The sequence below is a fragment of the Mixophyes fleayi genome, chromosome 9 (genome assembly GCF_038048845.1).
Source record: "Mixophyes fleayi isolate aMixFle1 chromosome 9, aMixFle1.hap1, whole genome shotgun sequence".
Taxonomy (NCBI): domain Eukaryota; kingdom Metazoa; phylum Chordata; class Amphibia; order Anura; family Limnodynastidae; genus Mixophyes; species Mixophyes fleayi.
In genome coordinates, this window is record NC_134410.1 from 111,191,672 (window position 1) to 111,215,401 (window position 23,730).

General features: G+C 45.1%; 1 protein-coding gene across 2 annotated transcripts in view; it reads right to left on the bottom strand.

The window, feature by feature from the left end:
- The window catches only part of FGD1 (FYVE, RhoGEF and PH domain containing 1), a 103,372-nt gene that overhangs the window by 2,866 nt on the left and 76,776 nt on the right, over positions 1-23,730 (bottom strand). For both annotated transcript variants that reach the window (XM_075184927.1, XM_075184928.1), the window contains exons 5-17: positions 18,918-19,007; positions 18,332-18,480; positions 16,821-16,977; positions 15,178-15,316; positions 11,105-11,163; positions 10,851-10,997; positions 8,694-8,786; positions 8,526-8,605; positions 6,954-6,984; positions 6,313-6,414; positions 5,719-5,844; positions 318-476; positions 87-230 (exon numbers count right to left, since the gene is read on the bottom strand). In XM_075184927.1, the coding sequence (XP_075041028.1) occupies positions 87-230; positions 318-476; positions 5,719-5,844; positions 6,313-6,414; positions 6,954-6,984; positions 8,526-8,605; positions 8,694-8,786; positions 10,851-10,997; positions 11,105-11,163; positions 15,178-15,316; positions 16,821-16,977; positions 18,332-18,480; positions 18,918-19,007 (1,476 nt within the window). The remainder of the gene's footprint in view (positions 1-86; positions 231-317; positions 477-5,718; positions 5,845-6,312; positions 6,415-6,953; positions 6,985-8,525; positions 8,606-8,693; positions 8,787-10,850; positions 10,998-11,104; positions 11,164-15,177; positions 15,317-16,820; positions 16,978-18,331; positions 18,481-18,917; positions 19,008-23,730) is intronic.

Consider the following 23,730-nt stretch of genomic DNA (forward strand, 5'->3'; position numbering starts at 1 on the left):
GCCACGCGCCAGATCCTTCTCACACGCTAGAACTTTGCTGCCTGCCCTTCTCCGCTATTATTCCATAATGCTCATGATAAACTTACCTGGGGGGCTCCATAGATGTACAGAACCAGAGGCTCATTCTGCGGGATGACAAACCAGCCTTTGTGCCAGCTCTTGGCTCCCTTCTCCATATAATGCATGTAGCTGCACAATACACTGTGCTCTGCCACCACCGAAGCCTGTTTCTGTACAGAAAGAAAGATGATCTAAATAAGTGAAAGATCATATCACATTGTGTCAGCAGGCAGCCAGGATGTATAGACAGCAAGTACCTCAAGAATAGATTTCCTACGTTGGGGTGTGTGGGAGTTGTAACCTGGGCTGGGTACAGAACCATGCAGTGCACTGTAGCAGTCCACACACACGCGATTAGTACGGTTGTTGTCATAGACAAGCCTGGCTCGAAACTCTGAGCACTTTCCACAAACCACCTGTAATATGAGAAATGCAACAAGTTGTTAATAGAGGTGGAGAGAATAAAAAAATAGGAAATGGGGAAACTTAGTAGGAGGAAAGGAAAAGAAAGCAACGGAAATAAAAAGTGTAAAAGAACAATCTGCAAAAACATAAAAATAATATTACACAATACGCAAAAAATAATAATAAAAAAAAAATCTATCACAGTAGTCAAGGAAAAGCAAAAGCTGCAGTAAAGCGACGAGAGTAAGCAAGTAAATGGAAGAGTGGCAGAAGCAATGAAAAGGAAATGTGGCATAGGTGGGGTGTGGAGGGAAGGAGCGAGCAGTAAAGGAGGAGCTGTGGAGGGAAGGAGCGAGCAGAAACGGAGGAGATGTGGAGGGAAGGAGCGAGCAGAAACGGAGGAGCTGTGGAGGGAAGGAGCGAGCAGAAACGGAGGAGCTGTGGAGGGAAGGAGCGAGCAGAAACGGAGGAGCTGTGGAGGGAAGGAGCGAGCAGAAACGGAGGAGCTGTGGAGGGAAGGAGCGAGCAGAAACGGAGGAGCTGTGGAGGGAAGGAGCGAGCAGAAACGGAGGAGCTGTGGAGGGAAGGAGCGAGCAGAAACGGAGGAGCTGTGGAGGGAAGGAGCGAGCAGAAACGGAGGAGCTGTGTAGGGAATGAGCGAGCAGAAAAGGAGCTGTGTAGGGAATGAGCGAGCAGTAAAGGAGGAGCTGTGGAGGGAAGGAGCGAGCAGTAAAGGAGGAGCTGTGGAGGGAAGGAGCGAGCAGTAAAGGAGGAGCTGTGGAGGGAAGGAGCGAGCAGAAACGGAGGAGCTGTGGAGGGAAGGAGCGAGCAGAAACGGAGGAGCTGTGGAGGGAAGGAGCGAGCAGAAACGGAGGAGCTGTGGAGGGAAGGAGCGAGCAGAAACGGAGGAGATGTGGAGAGAAGGAGCGAGCAGTAAAGGAGGAGCTGTGGAGGGAAGGAGCGAGCAGTAAAGGAGGAGCTGTGGAGGGAAGGAGCGAGCAGTAAAGGAGGAGCTGTGGAGGGAAGGAGCGAGCAGTAAAGGAGGAGCTGTGGAGGGAAGGAGCGAGCAGTAAAGGAGGAGCTGTGGAGGGAAGGAGCGAGCAGAAACGGAGGAGCTGTGGAGGGAAGGAGCGAGCAGAAACGGAGGAGCTGTGGAGGGAAGGAGCGAGCAGAAACGGAGGAGCTGTGGAGGGAAGGAGCGAGCAGAAACGGAGGAGATGTGGAGAGAAGGAGCGAGCAGTAAAGGAACTGTGTAGGGAAGGAGCGAGCAGAAAAGGAGGAGATGTGGAGGGAAGGAGCGAGTAGAAAAGGAGGAGATGTGGAGGGAAGAGGAGCTGTGGAGGGAAGAAGCGAGCAGTAAAGGAGGAGATGTGGAGGGAAGGAGCGAGCAGTAAAGGAGGAGATGTGGAGGGAAGAGGAGCTGTGGAGGGAAGAAGCGAGCAGTAAAGGAGGAGATGTGGAGGGAAGGAGCGAGCAGTAAAGGAGGAGATGTGGAGGGAAGGAGCGAGCAGTAAAGGAGGAGATGTGGAGGGAAGGAGCGAGCAGTAAAGGAGGAGATGTGGAGGGAAGGAGCGAGCAGTAAAGGAGGAGATGTGGAGGGAAGGAGCGAGCAGTAAAGGAGGAGATGTGGAGGGAAGGAGCGAGCAGTAAAGGAGGAGATGTGGAGGGAAGGAGCGAGCAGAAACGGAGGAGCTGTGGAGGGAAGGAGCGAGCAGAAACGGAGGAGCTGTGTAGGGAAGGAGCGAGCAGTAAAGGAGGAGCTGTGGAGGGAAGGAGCGAGCAGAAACGAAGGAGCTGTGTAGGGAAGGAGCGAGCAGTAAAGGAGGAGCTGTGGAGGAAAGGAGCGAGCAGAAAAGGAGGAGCTGTGTAGGGAAGGAGCGAGCAGAAACGGAGGAGCTGTGGAGAGAAGGAGCGAGCAGAAAAGGAGGAGATGTGGTGAGAAGGAGCAAGCAGTAAAGGAGGAGATGTGGAGGGAAGGAGTGAGTAGAAAAGAAGGAGATGTGGAGGGAAGGAGCGAGCAGTAAAGGAGGAGATGTGGAGGGAAGTGGAGGGAAGGAGCGAGCAGTAAAGGAGGAGATGTGGAGGGAAGGAGCGAGCAGTAAAGGAGATGTGTAGGGAAGGAGCAAGCAGAAAAGGAGGAGCTGTGGAGAGAAGGAGCGAGCAGAAACGGAGGAGCTGTGGAGGGAAGGAGCGAGTAGAAAAGGAGGAGATGTGGAGGGAAGAGGAGCTGTGGAGGGAAGGAGCGAGCAGAAACGGAGGAGCTGTGTAGGGAAGGAGCGAGCAGTAAAGGAGGAGCTGTGGAGGGAAGGAGCGAGCAGAAACGGAGGAGCTGTGTAGGGAAGGAGCGAGCAGAAACGGAGGAGCTGTGGAGGAAAGGAGCGAGCAGAAAAGGAGGAGCTGTGTAGGGAAGGAGCGAGCAGAAACGGAGGAGCTGTGGAGAGAAGGAGCGAGCAGAAAAGGAGATGTGGTGAGAAGGAGCGAGCAGTAAAGGAGGAGATGTGGAGGGAAGGAGCGAGTAGAAAAGGAGGAGATGTGGAGGGAAGAAGCGAGCAGTAAAGGAGGAGATGAGGAGGGAAGTGGAGGGAAGGAGCGAGCAGTAAAGGAGGAGATGTGGAGGGAAGGAGCGAGCAGTAAAGGAGCTGTGTAGGGAAGGAGCGAGCAGAAAAGGAGGAGCTGTGGAGAGAAGGAGCGAGCAGAAACGGAGGAGCTGTGGAGAGAAGGAGCGAGCAGAAACGGAGGAGCTGTGGAGAGAAGGAGCGAGCAGAAACGGAGGAGCTGTGGAGAGAAGGAGCGAGCAGAAACGGAGGAGCTGTGGAGGGAAGGAGCGAGCAGTAAAGGATGAGATGTGGAGGGAAGTAGCGAGCAGTAAAGGAGGAGATGTGGAGGGAAGTGGAGGGAAGGAGCGAGCAGTAAAGGAGGAGATGTGGAGGGAAGGAGCGAGCAGTAAAGGAGGAGATGTGGAGGGAAGGAGCGAGTAGAAAAGGAGGAGATGTGGAGGGAAGGAGCGAGTAGAAAGGGAGGAGATGTGGAGGGAAGAGGAGCTGTGGAGGGAAGGAGCGAGCAGTAAAGGAGGAGATGTGGAGGGAAGGAGCGAGCAGTAAAGGAGGAGATGTGGAGGGAAGGAGCGAGCAGAAACGGAGGAGCTGTGGAGGGAAGGAGCGAGCAGAAACGGAGGAGCTGTGGAGGGAAGGAGCGAGCAGAAACGGAGGAGCTGTGGAAGGAAGGAGCGAGCAGAAAAGGAGGAGCTGTAGAGGGAAGGAGCGAGCAGAAACAGAGGAGCTGTGGAGGGAATGAGCGAGCAGTAAAGGAGGAGCTGTGGAGAGAAGGAGCGAGCAGAAACGGAGGAGCTGTGGAGAGAAGGAGCGAGCAGAAACGGAGGAGCTGTGGAGAGAAGGAGCGAGCAGAAAAGGAGGAGCTGTGGAGAGAAGGAGCGAGCAGAAACGGAGGAGCTGTGGAGGGAAGGAGCGAACAGAAACGGAGGAGCTGTGGAGGGAAGGAGCGAGCAGTAAAGGATGAGATGTGGAGGGAAGTAGCGAGCAGTAAAGGAGGAGATGTGGAGGGAAGGAGCGAGCAGAAACGGAGGAGCTGTGGAGGGAAGGAGCGAGCAGTAAAGGATGAGATGTGGAGGGAAGTAGCGAGCAGTAAAGGAGGAGATGTGGAGGGAAGGAGCGAGCAGAAACGGAGGAGCTGTGGAGGGAAGGAGCGAGCAGAAACGGAGGAGCTGTGGAGGGAAGGAGCGAGCAGAAACGGAGGAGCTGTGGAGGGAAGGAGCGAGCAGAAACGGAGGAGCTGTGGAAGGAAGGAGCGAGCAGAAAAGGAGGAGCTGTAGAGGGAAGGAGCGAGCAGAAACAGAGGAGCTGTGGAGGGAATGAGCGAGCAGTAAAGGAGGAGCTGTGGAGAGAAGGAGCGAGCAGAAACGGAGGAGCTGTGGAGAGAAGGAGCGAGCAGAAACGGAGGAGCTGTGGAGAGAAGGAGCGAGCAGAAAAGGAGGAGCTGTGGAGAGAAGGAGCGAGCAGAAACGGAGGAGCTGTGGAGGGAAGGAGCGAACAGAAACGGAGGAGCTGTGGAGGGAAGGAGCGAGCAATAAAGGAGGAGCTGTGTAGGGAAGGAGCGAGCAGTAAAGGAGAAGATGTGGAGGGAAGGAGCGAGTAGTAAAGGAGGAGATGTGGAGGGAAGGAGCGAGTAGAAACGGAGGAGCTGTGGAGGGAAGGAGCGAGCAGTAAAGGAGGAGCTGTGTAGGAAAGGAGCGAGCAGTAAAGGAGGAGATGTGGAGGGAAGGAGCGAGTAGAAAAGGAGGAGATGTGGAGGGAAGAGGAGCTGTGGAGGGAAGGAGCGAGCAGTAAAGGAGGTGATGTGGAGGGAAGGAGCGAGCAGTAAAGGAGGAGATGTGGAGGGAAGGAGCGAGCAGTAAAGGAGGAGATGTGGAGGGAAGGAGCGAGTAGAAAAGGAGGAGATGTGGAGGGAAGAGGAGCTGTGGAGGGAAGGAGCGAGCAGTAAAGGAGGAGATGTGGAGGGAAGGAGCGAGCAGTAAAGGAGGAGATGTGGAGGGAAGAAGCGAGCAGTAAAGGAGGAGCTGTGGAGGGAAGGAGCGAGCAGTAAAGGAGGAGCTGTGGAGGGAAGGAGCGAGCAGTAAAGGAGGAGCTGTGGAGGGAAGGAGCGAGCAGTAAAGGAGGAGCTGTGGAGGGAAGGAGCGAGCAGTAAAGGAGGAGCTGTGGAGAGAACGAGTGAGCAGTAAAGGAGGAGCTGTGGAGAGAACGAGCGAGCAGTAAAGGAGGAGCTGTGGAGGGAAGGAGCGAGCAGTAAAGGAGGAGCTGTGGAGGGAAGGAGCGAGCAGTAAAGGAGGAGCTGTGGAGGGAAGGAGCGAGCAGTAAAGGAGGAGCTGTGGAGGGAAGGAGCGAGCAGTAAAGGAGGAGCTGTGGAGGGAAGGAGCGAGCAGTAAAGGAGGAGCTGTGGAGAGAACGGGCAAGCAGAAAGGAGGAGTTGTAAATAAAAGTAGCGAGCCGAAAGGAAGGCTACAGAATGGGTGAGGGAATGGAGAGGAGGAGGGGTGGAGGGAATAAGAGGAAAAGAAAATTCAGAAATAAGTAGTAAGGGGTTAATGAAGGAGAAGCAGCAAAAGAAGTAAGAGAAGAACCTGAGAGAGAACAGGAGAGGAAAGGGAACGAGGTGAGTGAAGAGGAGCTTGAGGGGGAACTAGCGAGTGGAATAAATGAACAGAATGAATGGAATGTGAAGGAGAAGTGATATACTCACATGTCCACAAGCCTTGCAATGGTGCCTCCTTTTGGTTATAGAGTTAAAAGCTTCTTGGCATTTCATGCACATGGTCACCTCCTTCTCCCGAATTGGGGTTGGGGCTCGCTTGCCCAGGTCTGTGTTCTGTATAATAGATAAGGGCCATGAGAAAGTAATACTGCCTAACAACCAGATATCTCCTGTTTAACGACCTTCATTTGTTTTCCATGTTACCCTCCCTCATTTATCTATCAGGATAAAAAAATTGTAAACAAAAAATTGCCAAAGAAACCATCTTCACAGAGTTGCAGAACAGTTTTATGTGAACTGTGTGGCAAGTGGTCAGGCATCCAAATCAGCTGTTTTCTTGCACTGCACACATTTCATAGTCCTACTACGTCTCCAGGCTGTTCGACCTGGAGAATCATCAATTTCAGAAGCCAGCAGGGTCCTGGTTCTGCTGACTGGAAAAAAGGAGTTCATAGAAAAATACTTTCTCCATGGAGCTATGTTTAATGGCTCTTCGGGTACCAAGACTATTACTCTGATTTTGGCTTTTGTTTTGTTTCTTTATTTATGCTTCCCATAGTCCCCTCCCTGCTCATTAGTTACCGGTGAATTGGGGGGAGTCTCTTCATCTTCCCGATGGGAGGAATTAAGAAGTTTGTAGGTCTCCATTGTCTGCTCATGACGGCTCATCGTAGCTTCAATCGCCTAAATATGAGAGACAATATGCAACTATCAACCCCGACTCACACAAATAACATTTATACAATGTTTCAGTTACTTGCATCTAGTTATGTTTTAGTGGTTTTCTTAACAAACAGTGGATGACGATGCAGGGTATAAGCAGGACATGCTGTCTTTTTTCTCATCCCTGCTCAGTCATCCACCATACAAAGATGATCGTGAGGACCGCACCAACACCTCTTCATAAAAGATTAAAGATCCCTACGTCAGCTTCCGTCTCCCCCACTCACCTGTCCGTTGATTTAAACAATGACTGTGCACAAGCTCTAAGGATCACTAATGTGTTAATGTTAAGTGATCTGTATTTTATCTGACAAAGTTAAGCCAGATACCTCCCACCACCACCAATTCATAGACTCATTGTTGAGACTGACACAATGATCTCGCACTAACAAGATGCAGCAGTATGGTTAAACAATACAGCAATTCATTAATGTATTCTAACCAAAATAAGGTACACAAATCTATTAAGAACAACATCAAATTCTGTGCTGTGAACTCACCTGAATCCAGTCTTTTTTCTCTTCTTCAGTTCTATGTAAAAGAAAATTATAAATGAAAATAAATCTGCTCACAATCTCTCAAACATCAGAAGTAGCATGAATAAAAAGAATGTGAAGCATGTGTTTGAACAGTGTATGACATTTGCGTTGGATGACAGAAAGGCATGACATTTTATTTTTTATCTATCGAATAAATCGGTTCACTGAAAAACTGGTCAGCCCCCCACATCCCTGTTCACTTCAAGGATACTGATAAAATCATGGCGTTTAGTCACTGCATCTGAAACAAAGTTGTAGTGCAGGTAACATGCTGGTCGATCCTGCTGTTAAGCCCAATAGATGACATCAGTTTCCAAATTTGGCCAAAGACATAGGTGGCCAAATTTGGGAAGAGGTATTCAGTGTACAGGCAGACAGCTGAATCTTTACGGCTGTACTAGGGTCCTTTAGCCTAGTTGGAAAGCGTTGTAGATATAGGGTGATAGGGATCGTATTCCAGTCCATGCAGGCCAAACATTGTGATACATGTCCAATTGGGCAGCACAGTGGCTTAGTGGTTAACACTTCTGCCTTACAGCACTGGAGTCATGAGTTGAATTCCCAACCATAGCCTTATCTGTGTGGAGTTTGTATGTTCTCCCCGTGTTTGCGTGAGTTTCCTCTGGGTGCTCCAGTTTCTTCCCACACTCCAAAAACATACTAGTAGGTTAATTGGCTGCTATCAAATTGGTGTGTGTGTGTGCGCGCGCAATGGGGCAGGGACTGATGTGAATGAGCTCTCTGTAGAGCGCTGCAGAATCAGTGGCGCTATATAAATAAATGGTGATTATGATGAATTGCCTTATATTGCAGCATTTGTGGCCACCCTAAGAAAGACTAATATAGGCAAGAACTATATATCTGCATGCTATATGTACAAAACCTCACATGTCCTGAGAAAATATCATGGAGGTCATTTGTGAAAACTGTTCTAGAGACCAGTGTAGAAAATATGGTGTTACCCATAGCAACCAAATCAGATGCTTTCATTTTCTAAGCCGTACAATGACAGAACATGATTGCAATGCCTCCTTCTCTGTAGAACCAGCTGTAGAACAATTTTCATAACTGTCTGGATGGCAGCATCCAGCCGGTTGGCTGCAGCTCCTGTCCAGTCAGGCGCAACTGTCCTGAGAGATAGTCCTATTTGCTCTGAAAATTTTCAAGGCACTCATGCCTGGAAAATATAATCTTCTACTGGCTGCACCTTTCATTGCACTGGTGACACTGGAATCCCCAATATTACAGAGTGAAATCACCACCCACAGTCCAGGGGGTAAATGTATCAAGCTGAGAGTTTTCCGGCATGTTTGAAAAACCAATCAGATTCTAGCTGTCATTTCTTAAGTACATTCTACAAAAATGACAGCTAGAATCTGATTGGTTGCTATAGGCAACATCTCCACTTTTCAAACCCGCCTGAAAACTCTCAGCTCGATACATTTACCCCCAGGTCTATTCTACATTATAAAGTCATTAGATTCCCCCAAACACGATGCGTTGCGTATCTCCATCTTGTTAACCTGTGAGTACCTGGCTTGGAGCTCCAGAGACCGCTGTTTTCCAGACACTAAGAATGTCCTCGTCAGATTAGGGCTGCTGCTGTGTTTCAACTAAGGAGAAAAAAAAATGACAACTGAGCATCGCTGCATTTATTTATGTCACACACACACTCACATAACTATTATCTTTTACACTCACCTCCATCCCCTCCACATCAATCCGTGCTCTCACACTGTATTTCTGACCAATCAGACGCAGCTTCGGAACACAGTACAGTAAGCGATCATTGAACTGTGAACAATGTATTAATGGTACATAATTACTACAGGACATGTACACCGGGTATTAATTTGTCCCTTAACGGGCTTTATAACTACTGTTTATTATTGAAAGGAAAAGCCACAGAAGAGACTTGCTACTCAAAATATGACATTTTATTTCTGGCATAAAAAAAATAAACAAAAAGGTCATGTAAAATAAAATATAAATGTGTAGCAATCCTTCTTAGAAAAATGCACAGACATCAATATGTATTAATATTTAATTTTCTTTATAAAGGAAAATTAAAGTTGCAAAGTGGTCACATATTTTTTTAAAAAATCTTGTAACATTCTTCTGCTATTCCCTTTACCAGCCTGGTGACACGCGTTTCGCTTACAGCTTGTCAAGGCAAAAACAGACTGTTCACACAGAGCTGCGAGTTACAATTTTTTCTACATTGATAGAGTGGTCTGTATCACTAACACTGTTGCACGCAAGATCAGTAGTAGTTATTCTCTATATTACTGCACTAGCAATAAGGGAAGTCATTTGAGGAGACACAATACGTTTAATATATTTTCACAGTCAGAATATATATGATAGGGTGAATTGATATACAATAATATTATTGGGACTCCACCTGATTAAAATTGTATTCCTTCTCTTTTTTGACTATCACACACTGTATTTATTTTGCTTGCTTTTAACTCCATATATCTCACAGGATTAAACAAAACAATTTTAAAAATAAAGTATATATTTTTATATCTCATTATGTCTAAGGGGCGTATTCAATTGTTCGGCGTGACCGCCGAAAAACGAGCGCTCTAAAAATATTATCGTTAATACGGTAATTACTCGCTGAATTTCATCTTGCAGCTCCCTGAGCTGCGAGCTGAAATCCAGCGAGTAAATTACCGTATTAACGGTATTTACGCGCATATTACCGTATTAACGGTAATATTTTTAGAGCGCTCGTTTTTCGGGGATCTCGCTAACAATTGAATACCCCCCTAAGAGTGCACTACAAGATATAACAACTTTCTTTTTCTGGATTAATAGCACTTTAGTTTCCAGAAAGGGAAGTCTGGTTCACATAGGAAAAACGCATACACCATGGAAACAAGATGTTCAAATATCCATAGTAGATGCTTTTTGCCTCCCCACTGCAACTTCTACAATTAGGAGACTAATTAGCCTTCAATTATGGGCAGCATGGTGGCTCATTGGTTAGCACTTCTGCCTTACAGCACTGGGGTCATGAGTTCAATTCCCGACCATGGCCTTATCTGTGAGGAGTTTGTATGTTCTCCCTGTGTTTGCGTGGGTTTCCACTGGTAGGTTAATTGGCTGCTATCAAATTGACCCTAGTCTGTGCTTCTGTCTGTCTGTGTGGGTGTGTGTGTTAGGGAATTTAGACTAAGCTCCAATGGGGCAGGGACTGATGTGAGTGAGTTCTCTGTACAGCGCTGCAAAATCAGTGGCGCTATATAAATAAATGGTGATGATGATGATGAATTATGGGAGGGACCCAAGCTTTAAATACTCCCTCTCACACATTCTTTAATGTCAGTATGAACAGTCTACTTGCCCAGTGTGGTTATCCTGACTTTCAAGCTCTCAGTGAACGTCCTCTTAGCTAGTCACTAATCCCATGGTACTCTCAGGTCAGGTATAGTTGACCCATTTTTCTTCTCGTCAGTCCATCTACCCTATAAGCTGTCGGATCTACTTATAGAAATAAGGGTTCCCAGCATATGTTATCAAGAAATTCCGTCATCAAGATCTAAGAATCCCCTTTCCTCTCATCCAAAATTTTCCTTAAGAGTGCTAGTTTCATCTCTTACAATAAAGATCACACCTTGGCCAAGTTATTAATTAATCTCTATGATAATCTTCCAATCTGATGCTCCTAAGGTAGAGTCCACACCCATTTAGCCACTTTCATAAATCTATTTGGATTTTAGCTCCTCGCCTTAAACGTAAGACAGACAGAAGGTATATTTAAGTAAGAGATTTCCCATAAACAGGACAAACAAAACAGGCTAGGTTCATAGTGATCCCCCAATGATGCTGCAGTGGTGGGCTGCTCACCAGTATTAGGTATCTGTCCTGGGTGGTCCCGTTCTTTGCCGACAGCTTTAGTATGTGTCCCTCTTTTATCAGCTCGTTAGTGGGGTTCACAATATCTTCCTCACCACCTAAGAGTTCATACACTTTTAGAAGCTTGTGCATCCGCTCCTGTGGGATGGAAATAAGAGACATGAGAACTGGAGCTAGAGGGCATGTGAGAGAGAGAAGGAACAGGGGAACATAGGTGACTAACAGAGAACATAGAGAGCGCTCACCATTTTCCTTATAGCTGCATTGGAGTGCTCGGCTGCAGTCGCTATAAGATCCAAGGACTCTGCAAGAAGATAATAGGATACACTGAATGTAACATGCAGTCCACATTCACATATCCTGCCTCCCACAGATTTTTCACTGCTGCAAAAGCAACGCTCATAAACCTTCTCTTCCATGGATGTGCAAAAATGTTTATACTAGTTGCTCATAAAACATTGCTTTAGATACCCAGTTTCCTTTTTATACAATAGATTGTCTTTTGTTACTTGACAATTATTACATCTATATTATACAGATAATTTTACGGGCAGCACTTGAGTGGTGAATGCTGTTTGTAGGTCATTAAATTGGTAATGGAATTACTATTGTATATTAAGCTGGGTACACACTACACAGTTTTCGTCCTATAATCGGCTAAATCAGCCGACATACGACCGCTCGTTCAAAAGTCAGGTCAGTGTGTGCAGTGACACGATGGTCGAAAGTCTGCCCAAATGGACGATTGTCGCCTCATTTGGTTGGTCGTACCGTTTAATATTTTCGTTCAAATCTTGTTTCCGCTGTGTAGTGTGTATAAACTTCAGACCGATCCACAACAGTGAGTACGAAATTACAGTCATTGCTCACGACAACATGGCTGTAAAAAGTCGCTCTTTCCTTTATCGTCCTAAACAAGGCTAGTGTGTATGCAGTCCATGGACCGAGCAATCGGAACATCGATCGCATGTTAAATCGATCGGCATAAAAAGTTGGTGGAAAATTCTGTAGTGTGTACCCAGCTTTACTCTGACTGAACATATCCTCACTTAAGAACGCCATAATATTCCGACAAGGAAACCGCAACATTCTAGAACACCCGTCTGACATTGCCTCTACCTGTGTCAGAGGAGATCATAGCTAGGATACATTATAAATCATAACCTTTTCAGGGGATGGACACACAAACCCATCTAGTTAAGTCATGGATGCCTACTGTAAATGGTAAATGCGTTTTATGGACTATTAATGTAGCCTACTATATTCTGGTTTTTTTTGCATTTTGGATCATCGTACGGCAGTTAAAAGCATGTAAATGGTTGTTCAAATAAAACTCATTCTATCCAGCCGGACAAGACCCATTTGTGTTTTTACGTGCGTTTAACTTCAGCTACATTGTCATGTGTTTTTTAACTCCTCTATTTCAATGCATTCAACTCTTATCAGCACACTAGGAAAAAGTAAATCATCTCAATGGGAACACATTGAACGTATCTATAAAGCATCTAAACTGCACACCAACCACGCATGAACCTAAACAGGTGTGACATGCCCAGTTGCAAAATTTAGGAGGGCTGGTCCACCCTCATCTCATCTCTTCAGAATTTCCAGCATGTTCACTGGTATTTAAAAAAAAACAAAAAAACAAAACAAAACACCACCACCACCAACAACAATGGGCATAAAGCATTAACAGTAGTACAGATCAATCTGCGGTATATTCCTTGCAACCACCTGAGGGCAGTATGGTTCCATATAAATAAGGATTTATTAATTATCAGGGACAGAGCACCTTCTTGAGTTAACCCCCCCCCTCCAAATAAAAATAAATAATGTCTATAAAAAGACAAAAGCTTTCACTTTCTGTAAAGAGGATTTTTGTACCTACGCTGAATCCATTTCTCTGATTACTTTTGGGGGAACACTGCTAGCTTGTATACCTGGTATATAGCTTGTTCCATAGATTGTAAGCTTGTGAGCAGGGCCCTCCTCCTGTCTGTCTATATTACCCAGTATTGTTTTATTACTGTGTTTGTTCCCAATTATAAAGTCTTAGGGAACTTGCTGGCGCTATATAAATAAATGATGGCTAATGAGTTAGGCACTTAATTTGAAATCTGCAGTTTCAGAGGCTCCCTCCCCCATATATGTCCTCTCCAACAAAACCTCAGTTATTAGCCAACAAAGTCTTCTAGGACAGGATAGTAGAATGACACCAAACAAGGATAACAAATCCCGTTAGGGAACACACACTTTAGACACCCTATCAAGAAAAATGAAGAGTGTAAAACAGGCCTGTCCAACCTGCGGCCCTCCAGATGTTGTGAAACTACGATTACCAGCATGCCCTTCCAGCTATCAACAGGTTGTATACTGGCAAAGCATGCTGGGGCTTGTAGTTTCACAACACCTGGAGGGCCGCAGGTTGGACAGGCCTGGTGTAAAAGGATTGGAGAACAGCGTCCTCCAAAGGGAATCAGAGAAATGGATTTAACGTAAGCACAAAGCAGCTAATTGGCCGAGGCTCCATACAGTGACGCCCAAGAGGCACTTACTGATCCAGTAGAGTGATATTCTCTGAAAACGGTTTTCCTGCTCTAATGTAAGCCTGCTGAACGGAACTAAAGCACCTGGCAATGGTTTGCTTAGTTACTGGCCAACCCTTCTTTTACACATTGAAGAGGACCAACAGATTGTCGACCCTACGCACTGTTCTATCCAGATAGATCTTCAGGCATCTAATAAATAAAGGGATCTTCTCCACCAGAATAATGGAATAATAATTTCTTGATTTAGGTGGATATAAATGAAGATCTGCATGACAGTGCTCCACACTCTGAAGCTCTTCTTACTGAGGAAATAGTCAGAAGGAAAGCGGTCTTCCACATAAAGAATTTCAACTCTTTGCGGATCATGGCCTCAACAGCCACGTCATTAAAGACAACCAAACTAAATTCTGGTGCAGAAAAGGCACTAGGTTTAATAGCCTCCACAATGCCACCATCCTTAGAATGTTGGTGTACCAGGATCTTCTTGGCCAGACTCAAGAGTCCTTTTGGACTCTCAGAGTGGACCAGGCAGGATTCTCTGCCTTCCTCTTAGGCGCCAGGAACATCTACATAGTGTGCTGGGGGAGGAGATCGACGCCCCCCTCCAGGATCCACCACTGGACCTAGGTTTACCTGACTGTAGATCCTCAGTAATCTGTTCCAACCGGTTCTCAAACTGCCTCATTAACTCAGGCAGATGCCAAAATAGGTCGGGGAGCAGCTCCTGTTGCCATGTAAGAACTTCAAAAATCATGCCACCTCTTCTATCCATGCTGTCCTTCAGAGAAGCAGCATTCGGAATAGGGATTGTAGTAGATTTTGAAATATGGTGAATCCACCTTTGATGGAAATAACACTTCACAGAATCGGACATTTTCTATCAGGCCTGGTCTAGGCTTTGCTTAACAACTCCACCAGTTGAGCTGAAGGACAGGAAATATTTTTTTTTTTTCTTTTTAAAAAAAGGGAACGGTCAGGAGTCTGCATTTCATTTGCGTCATGCATGAATAATGAACATTAAATCATACTGCCCTCTCCAGCACTGTATACAAGCGCTCACTCCAGGGGAATAGAAAGGCAATTCTGTCGGAAAGGGAGATATAGAGGGGGGGGAAGAGCTTCTGTAGATTTCACCATTAAGTCCCAAGCTCCTGGAGCAGCCTCTATGCCCCAAGGTCGCAGTGTTCCCCAAATAGGAAGAAAGAATGGAAATAGAATGTAGATAATATTTAGATGCAGTAACACTTCCTAGTTAAATAAAGTAAATCCTGGATAGAGCTTCAGTTGAAGATCAAATCCTGCGATAACAGCCAAGAACTAAATGAGAACTTGACCAGAAGAAATGAACAATGTTTACATTGTATTCTAGGTCGCTGTGATTAGCCTTTATCAGAGGCAGGAAAATTGTGGTACTCTATGTCCCAGCAGGCCTACCAGCCGCGGACTTGCAAGGCATGTTGGGACAAAAAGAACCACAACAGGTGAAGAGCCAAAGTTTGGCTAAGCCCATCATATGTAAAGTGAAACTGAGTAAGGGCTAGATTTATTAAGCTGCGGGTTTGAAAAAGTGGGGATGTTGCCTATAGCAACCAATCAGATTCTAGCTTTCATTTATTTAGTACCTTCTACAAAATGATAGCTAGAATCTGACTGGTTGCTATAGGCAACATCCCCACTTTTTCAAACCCGCAGCTTAGTAAATCTAGCCATAAATCTGAACCCCCCTTCTTATTTTCTGCACCACCCGCTCCCCCAATAGTGTAACTTACTCTCCGCATCCCTTCGGTCTCCCGACTCCTCTGACAGTTTCTGGAGATAATCTTTCAGGAGCAGTTCATAGCGTGGAATCCTCTGCACAGGCTCCAGCATGTGGTGCTGTAATGTCAGGTTACCGCAGGCTTCCTCCCTCTGGTACAACAAAGGAAAACATTGCTGATGCTTGGAAACAATGCATGGACACCTGCACTATATACAGTATATGTATTGCTTGCTCTAACTTCAGGTCTATAGACAAACCTAAATAGGCGTTATATGAAAAAGGTACTATAATAGTATCATTGGTATAAAATGCATGCAAAACTGGCAGATACAAATGAAGAGATTTGTGATACATAACCACTAAAGTAATAGTACAATATATTAAAAATATAAAAACGTTCTGTTTTGGCTTGAGATCTTGTAGATATATTTTTGTAAATATTAAATAGATAGATACAGGCTAGGTCATCAATGGTTATAAGGCACCTCAAACACTGAATAGCCCTCGCGGGGGGAGGGAGGGTGCACCGCCTCTGATTGGAAAGGAGGGGGGGGGCACCCCCAGGGCCAACACATCGGAAAACATTTCCATGAACTTTGAAAAGACAAAACAAACACACCCACAATCCTACTGACGTTTATCTTTCTTTAACTCCAGTACAGTAAATATCAATGTCTAAACTGGTGTAAGGAATTCCGCCCCACCCACCACTGCACTGTATTAGTTCACAAGCTGGTTAATTAAGCTAAACACAGGTGACATTTAACGCATTAGCATTTAAAATGTCAACAGAGATTCACAGGGTATAAAGCGGAGTCATTAAAGAGTCTGATAAACTCTGTTCCTTTACTACAGAGCCAAAAATTCCTTCTTCTCTCTCCAGTCTTAGCATCTGGTAATTATTGGTCATAGAATAAAACAGACAAAAAAAAATAAAAATCTAGAATTGAAGCCAACTTTAATAACTGCATGTATATTGCCTCTTATTGTTGGATGTTAAGTACATTATATCAGCACGATGGCATTATAATGATAATATAAAAGTCACGCCTGTCGGTCCACTGGTTTTGGTATTTTTAAATACCTCGGCATGCATGGATTTCTGAGAATTGTGATATAGTCGCATAAAACGGACATCTCAGTAGAACTGGGATCTACATTTAATAATACTGATATTTGTGTGATGAAGGTGCCAAATAGGTTCTTTTCCTTTTGTTCTCGTGTCAGATGGTAAAACAGGACTGGCGCCAAGGGCGCGTACATGCGGGCATTTATATATATATCAGGGGGCAGATGGACAATTATCTTAAGCTGCAATAGTGATCACTGATCTCAGTAGAGAATGAGCAGACCAGACACAAGTGTTAGCAGGCAGCAAGTGGTTGGAACACAATAGTACATACAGCATCTGCCACGTTATCCATTCTCTTATTAATATTGTGTGTATTCTGATGGCTTTCCGTAGAGATCAATCAGACTTACTGCAGTATACAATGTGCCTCCATGTAGTTATTATCTGGTAAATTCAATGGTACTTGAGTACAGAATACCTTCAGTCCTTCAATGAATCAGCAATGTGGTAACCAATCTTGCTGCATATATAGAGTAGAGGGCTCTCTGCATAGGCAGAAAAGGATTCTGGGAAAACCTCACCTGCACTTCCTGGACGATGCCCTTGAACTGGGATGAGCGCTCCGTCCAAGTGTTCACCAGCTCCATGGCTCGGTCAAAGTTCTTAACATACTCTCCATACATTTTAAGGAATGGAGCCAACTTCTGGAGGATGTCCCCAATCCGAGGGTTGCTGTCCCTAAATATAGCACATAAAGGATTTTTTTGTACAGTGGATCAAAACATGAAAATATTTTGATATTGCAAAAGAGGGTGAAGATAGAGAATGTGTCATTTCTTCAGTATCAGAACAGTCATTTTTATTCAGGAAATCATTCTGTCAAATGCTGGTATATGTCTGTACAAGTCCATCCCATTTCCCAGAGCACTCACTTGGAACAATAAATAATACACGTTTGTTAAAGAATGCAATGATGGTAACAAGATAGTTTTATTATTTCATAGCTGCTTTTTATTATGGGTATTGCCCAGGCTAGGTATTGTCATATATTTTTCTTTGCACTCAGCATTTTTGCAACAATCATCATCACCATTTATTTATATAGCGCCACTGATTCCGCAGCGCTGTACAGAGAACTCATTCACATCAGTCCCTGCCCCATTGGAGCTTACAGTCTAAATTCCCTACCATACACACTCACACACACACACAGAGACAGAGACAGACTAGGGTCAATTTTGATAGCAGCCAATTAACCTACTAGTATGTTTTTAGAGTGTGGGAGCAAACCGGAGCACCCGGAGGAAACCCACGCAAACACGGGGAGAACATACAAACTCCACACAGATAAGGCCATGGTCGGGAATTGAACTCATGACCCCAGCGATGTGAGGCAGAAGTGCTGCCCATATACCAACAATACCATCTTAGCCTACTTTAAGAGACGTCATAGCAGGTCTAGACTTGATCTAGCAGTATATATCACCCATTAATCACTTTCACATGTATGACTAGGTGCCAGTTACATTGCATTTTAAAATCCCTTCCTGCAGTAATTATACAGAGTCACCATGTAACGTGTAAATGCCTGATATACTGTAGATCTATAAGAGGTGTTAGAGGAGAGAACTAGAGAGCGTTCTGCTACAACTGCTTCCCTGGGGTGCAAGTAGATTGTGGTCTGCATAAGAAAAACAAATGGCCAGATAGTGCCTCTCAACCACATGTCAGTGGCCAAAATCGGATGAGATTTGGCTATTTAGCTCCTCAAGCAGAGCAGTCGGATCCCCTCTGGCTCCGTTGCTCTCAAGAGGGGTCTTTGCCGGTCATCTTCCAACAGTGCCTGAAAATTATTCTCTTGACTATATCATTGATACAGACTATGACCAATTGCCAGTTATTGGCTGCAACATTGCAGAATGCATCGTTAAAGAAAGAATTAAACAGGCAAAAATTGAACAATCCTTTTTGTTTATTTGGGTGGGGTGGGGGGTTGACAAATATTAACCTGTGGAATAGACTCTAAGCAACGGTCACTTCCTTCCTGTAGGAGCCCTAGTGAACCCTACAATCACCAACCCTGATAACTCACCACTCTTGCATGCGTTTCTCCAGTTCGGGCAGCAGAAACTGCTGATGGAAGCAGTATATGGAACAGATGTTAGAGAAAATTCCCATCACTACTTCAATAGGAAATGAGCCCTTTGTGCCAGCTTCCTCCATGAGCCGAGCGCAGAACACCTGGAAACGAAAGGTCAGACGGTGAAAGAAGATTGACATATTGCCCCCATCGTTTCATATACAGGTAAGGTTTACACCACAATTGTTCTGCACCAGTTTGACAGGAACCTCAAGTTACTACTCTGCGCTTTGGGGGGGACCCTGCTCCTTTCGCTGACTAACATTCAGTCTGTGGCATCATCACACAAAGCTCATTATACTTGTGTGCTGAGCATTCTGATGGCTGGTAGTAGGCTGTTCTATCCCTGCCTACTTCAAAACATGGTACATACAGATGACCATGAGATTAATTATTTTTTGATTTAAAAAAAAAACGGCCCTAGTAAAACACACTTTAAAAATATTTTTAAAATAATGAAAAAAAATAAATAAATAGAAAAATGAGGGGAAATAGAGTGAAGATGATGTTTTCTTTAAACATAAGACAATCTCCTCACCTGGTCCAAGAGATGTAAACGGGACACATACGATTTCTCTGTCTGCAGCAGCTCATTGGCGATGTTATACACTTTCTGGCGGGCCGTGAACTGTAAAAGAATAAGAATGGCAGAAATAAAGCCCTGAATGAGCCAGAATGACCAGACATACCAATACAGTGCTCCTTTATTTAGGATATCACTCATGCTTACCAGGTATATTGGGTGAAAAGAGATACAGAAAAAAGAATTCCATAGGTCCCACGATTTATAATGCCACCCTCACTTATCGGTTTCGTTCTTTGTCGTTATGAAGACGGAGCACTAGATCTTGCTACCACATTACAAAGAGACACTATTAAGGTTGCACCTATAAAATTATTTTATAACTTGCTCCAGAGCCGTAACTTAGAATTCTAGCGCCCCGGGGCGAGAAAGACAAATGCCGCCCCCCTAGCCCTCAATTTTAACCAAATTAACCTAAAATATTCCTAAATTGCGCCCCCCCTTCAGACTTGCGCCCTGGGCGGTCGCCCCTGTCGCACAGCCCTAGTTACGGCCCTGACTTGCTCCGTTCCACACCGCCGGAGATACATGAAATATAGCTTAACATCCTTAAATGGCGATAGAGGGGGTGTGAGCGGGAGGACCAGTCACAAGCCTTGATCAAGAGATGAGGCTCTGATTGGTCCTGATGAAAAAGGGATTAATCGGATAACAAATTATATACAGAAGCCAGCATTTATTTATAATCCCATATATGATCATAGCATAAAAATGTTCTCATATAAACTAGATATTAGGCTCTATATATGGTTTGTTCTTTTACTGATTCACAAGATAATAAGATTGATCATCTAATATTTATCTTTGTGCACGTACAGCTGCACTTAAATATAGAGCCTAATATCTAGGTTATATCATCATCACCATTTATTTATAAAGCGCCACTGATTCCGCAGCGCTGTACAGATAACTCATTCACATCAGTCCCTGCCCCATTGGAGCTTATAGTCTAAATTCCATAACACACACACAGACAGACAGACTAGGGTCAATTCTGATAGCAGCCAATTAACCTACCAATAGGTTTTTGGAGTGTGGGAGGAAACCGGAGCACCCGGAGGAAACCCACGCAAACACGGGGAGAACATACAAACTCCACACAGATAAGGCCATGGTCGGGAATTGAACTCATGACCCCAGTGCTGTGAGGCAGAAGTGCTAACCACTTTTAATGTTATGACCATGTATAGGATTATCAATAAATGCTTGTTTGGCCAGCAGCTCTCTTTATCGCATACATTTGTACACGGTCATTCATTGTGAATTGGGCCACATCACTTAGTGCCAGAGTTCCGTTTTTTCCTTTGTGATTGGTCGTCTCACTCACTCCCCTTCTCTTTTCATCCGGAACTGTGGAATATAGGAACCACATGAAATAACGGCTGCACAGAAAAGCCGCAGCTACAGGGAGGGTGGCAGCAGGGGCGCACGGAGGATTTGTCAGGGGGGGGTTTCCTCCGCCCCCGGAAAAAAAATAATTCTAGAGACCTGCCGCGCATGCGCGGCAGCGCCGTTTCGGCTGCACTGTAGTATACAGCAGCCGCGGCGCTGTCAAAGAAGCGTCCGCGGCGGTGCTGTATACAATACAGCGCCGCTTCTTAGACAGCGCCGCGGCTGCTGTATACTACAGTGCCGACATGTAGGGCACTTTTTAGCGGAGGGGGGGTTTCTGGAGACCCAGAAACCCCCCCTGCGTGCGCCACTGCGCAGGTTAGTAAAATATTGTGTTGGAGTAGCTATTAAGTAGTGGAGGGCAGCGTCAAGTAATTAATCTTTCTCCCTGTTCTACTATACACTATTCCTGTACACAGAAGTCTGGATCTTTCTAGGTGATTTCCCATGAGTAATGCTCAATGAGTCAGTTTATGACTTGACCTCTAGACATAACAAATGGGTGATAAACACACAAGCGTATTGTTTTGTTACATAGAGAAAAGTAAATATTGGATAAACAATCTGCCGCTGAGCTTTTAAGAGAAAGTTTTTTTGACGCCATGCCACATCTTCCACCCAACACTCAGACCCAGCCCTCAGGCTGTAAGCCGCAGTGCCCAGGGATTCCTAGACGGATTCCAATGCTTTGCTGCAAGCCACAAGCGAAGACGGATGGCAATAAGACTCGAGACTACAGATCCAGCACTGAACACAAACAATTTGTATCTAGCTACTGAGAAGTAGAAGAACTAGACCAGGCCTGTCCAACCTGCGGCCCTCCAGGTGTTGTGAAACTACAAGCCCCAGCATGCTTTGCCAGTAGACAACCTGTTGATAGCTGGAAGGGCATGCTGGGACTTGTAGTTTCACAACATCTGGAGGGCCGCAGGTTGGACAGGCCTGAACTAGACATTCTCGGCTTTTCCATATAGTCTCAAGTTCATTGTTGGGTAGCGGGACACACAGGGCCTGATATAGATTTGTGCTTTTTTGCGTGTGGGTAAAATGCTCATTTCCGTACTAAGCATGCAGGATGGGGCGTACTTTACCCTTACTATTCTGTATCCTTACAGAGGCAAATGGGGCCTTTTAACAGCAAGTACAATAAAAGGCGTGTTTCCATGCTCGCTACCTACGTAGAGGTTGAGACAGCCTCACATGAGGCGTATCTGTTACAGATGCTTGACCCCTGGTGCAAGATACTTCCAATGATGATCACCTTCCCAGGGTTTTAAAAGATAAGAAATAATTACTTTGTTTTATAAAGAGTGTCCAGAACCCTCCTTCCAAAAGTGCTGCCAGAACAGGCGTGTACAGAGGCAATTTCGGGATGCCAAGGAACATGGAGTCCCTCCGAAAAAGTTGCTACCACATGGACACTATAACAATGCTAGTGCTAGTTTTATTTTGTGCGGGATTAGCTAGTGATGTTCCCAAACGCAATAGGAGTGTCCCGGTGTCGTGCCCTAGAGGATGCTAGCTGTGACCGAGGTGGACCCTGGGCCGCTAGTTTCTGGATTTTCAAACAGCCTTGCAGCAGATAAAGCATTAAAGAGATGATGCTGACCTGACAGCGCCATAAGGAAGCGCTACACTGATGTCACTTCAAGGGTAGGCAGTGCATGGATTGGCGGTGACACGGGCAGGAGTGGAGCAATGCAGTTGGAATTGCCGGTGATTATGGAGTTACAGCCTGCCCCAAAAAAGCCAAAGAGCGCCAATCTTAGGTAAGCCTCTAGACAGGGGTGCTACTTATTTCTTTGTTTAGATTCAATTAGTATCCTGTTCTCCTTTATTAAGAACCTCTTCTGAGCCTGTAGGAGGCAAGAGAAAGAATACTAGTGTTTGTGTAACATGTGTTAAAGAGCTAGCTGAGGACTCTAAAGATGTGGGGACTGTATTCCTCAATCCAAAGGGAATCAGTGCCACGTCCTGAACAATTTAAAGAATTAGTGAATTGGATTATGAAAAATACGTTTTTTTTATGCTTTTCTAGAGCCAAATAGAAGCAGGATCTTTATACCAGGACTCTCTATTCCAGGGGTTTTAGATTCCCTGGGAGATACACGAGCTCTCATCTGATCGTGACAAAGGTCAGGTAAAGGAGGATCCTAGATCATTTAATATAAAAGTAGTGTAAGTACTACTTAAAAACACATTAAAAAGGCAATGAGAATACAGATTATGCCCGCCCAGACTTCCTTATAAAGTACTTTTTTTGAGGCGCACCAGCATAAGCAGAGAGTCTTTGTGGTGCATCGGGGTACTAAGAGCTTATCAACAAGGGAAGAGTTGGATAAGCGTCAACCCAATCCTAGGAGACTTGATTGTAAGTATCCTGTCCAGGATATCCAAGTCTTTAAGTGTTTTAAGAAAATTTACGTTTTTTCAGAAACAGCTATTAAAACCGGACTGGCCATGAACTCTGTCTCCAGAGCAATTTGAATTTGGACTGATATTTTTGGCCATCCGAATACAAAGTAAGAGAGAGTATTTACTCAAAAGTATTGAGGTGATAAAGAATGGGGTTGATTTCTTTGTGAGGCATCATTATATGCAATCGCACTTTCCGCCAAGAGTGCGGCTTCGGCAGTGGTAGGTAGAGGAGCCCTCTGGCTGTGACCTTGTCCAGCAGATCCGCAGAATCCATTGACCACACTCCCAAGAAAGTAATTTTCTCTTTGGCGATGAGCTCGACTCGATGATTTAGAAAGTCACAGGAGTTAAATCCCATCATTTCATCATCAGTTATTAATGTAGCGCCACTAATTCCGCTGCACTGTACAGACAACTCATTCACATCTGTCCCTGCCCCATTGGAGCTTACAGTCTAAATCCCCTAACATACACACACACAGAGACAGAGACTGGGGTCAATTTAGATAGCAGCTAATTAATCAACCAGTATGTTTTTGGAGTGTGGGAGGAAACCGGAGCACCAGGAGGAAACCCACGCAAATACAGGGAGAACCTACAATCCACACAGATAAGGCCATGGCCGGGAATCAAACTCATGACCAGTGCTGTGAGGCAGAAGTGCTAACCACTGAGCCACCGTGCTGCCCCATAAGATATATTTAATCAGATTTGGGCTAGGTATAGTCAGCAAACTCCAACGCCTCTTTCGCTGAGGTAGCTTTTTCAAGGCAAGACGAATGATAATTGGAGCTGGGTTTTTAAACTGTCTATCACCAATCATTGCTTCCTATGTTATGTTCCCACATTCGTTAGTACTTGTTCTAATATTAACTCTTTATAATCTGAATTACTTCATCACTTATCAATTGTATCCACGGTTCTTTCATTTTACTAATTAACAGATATAAAGGTCTAC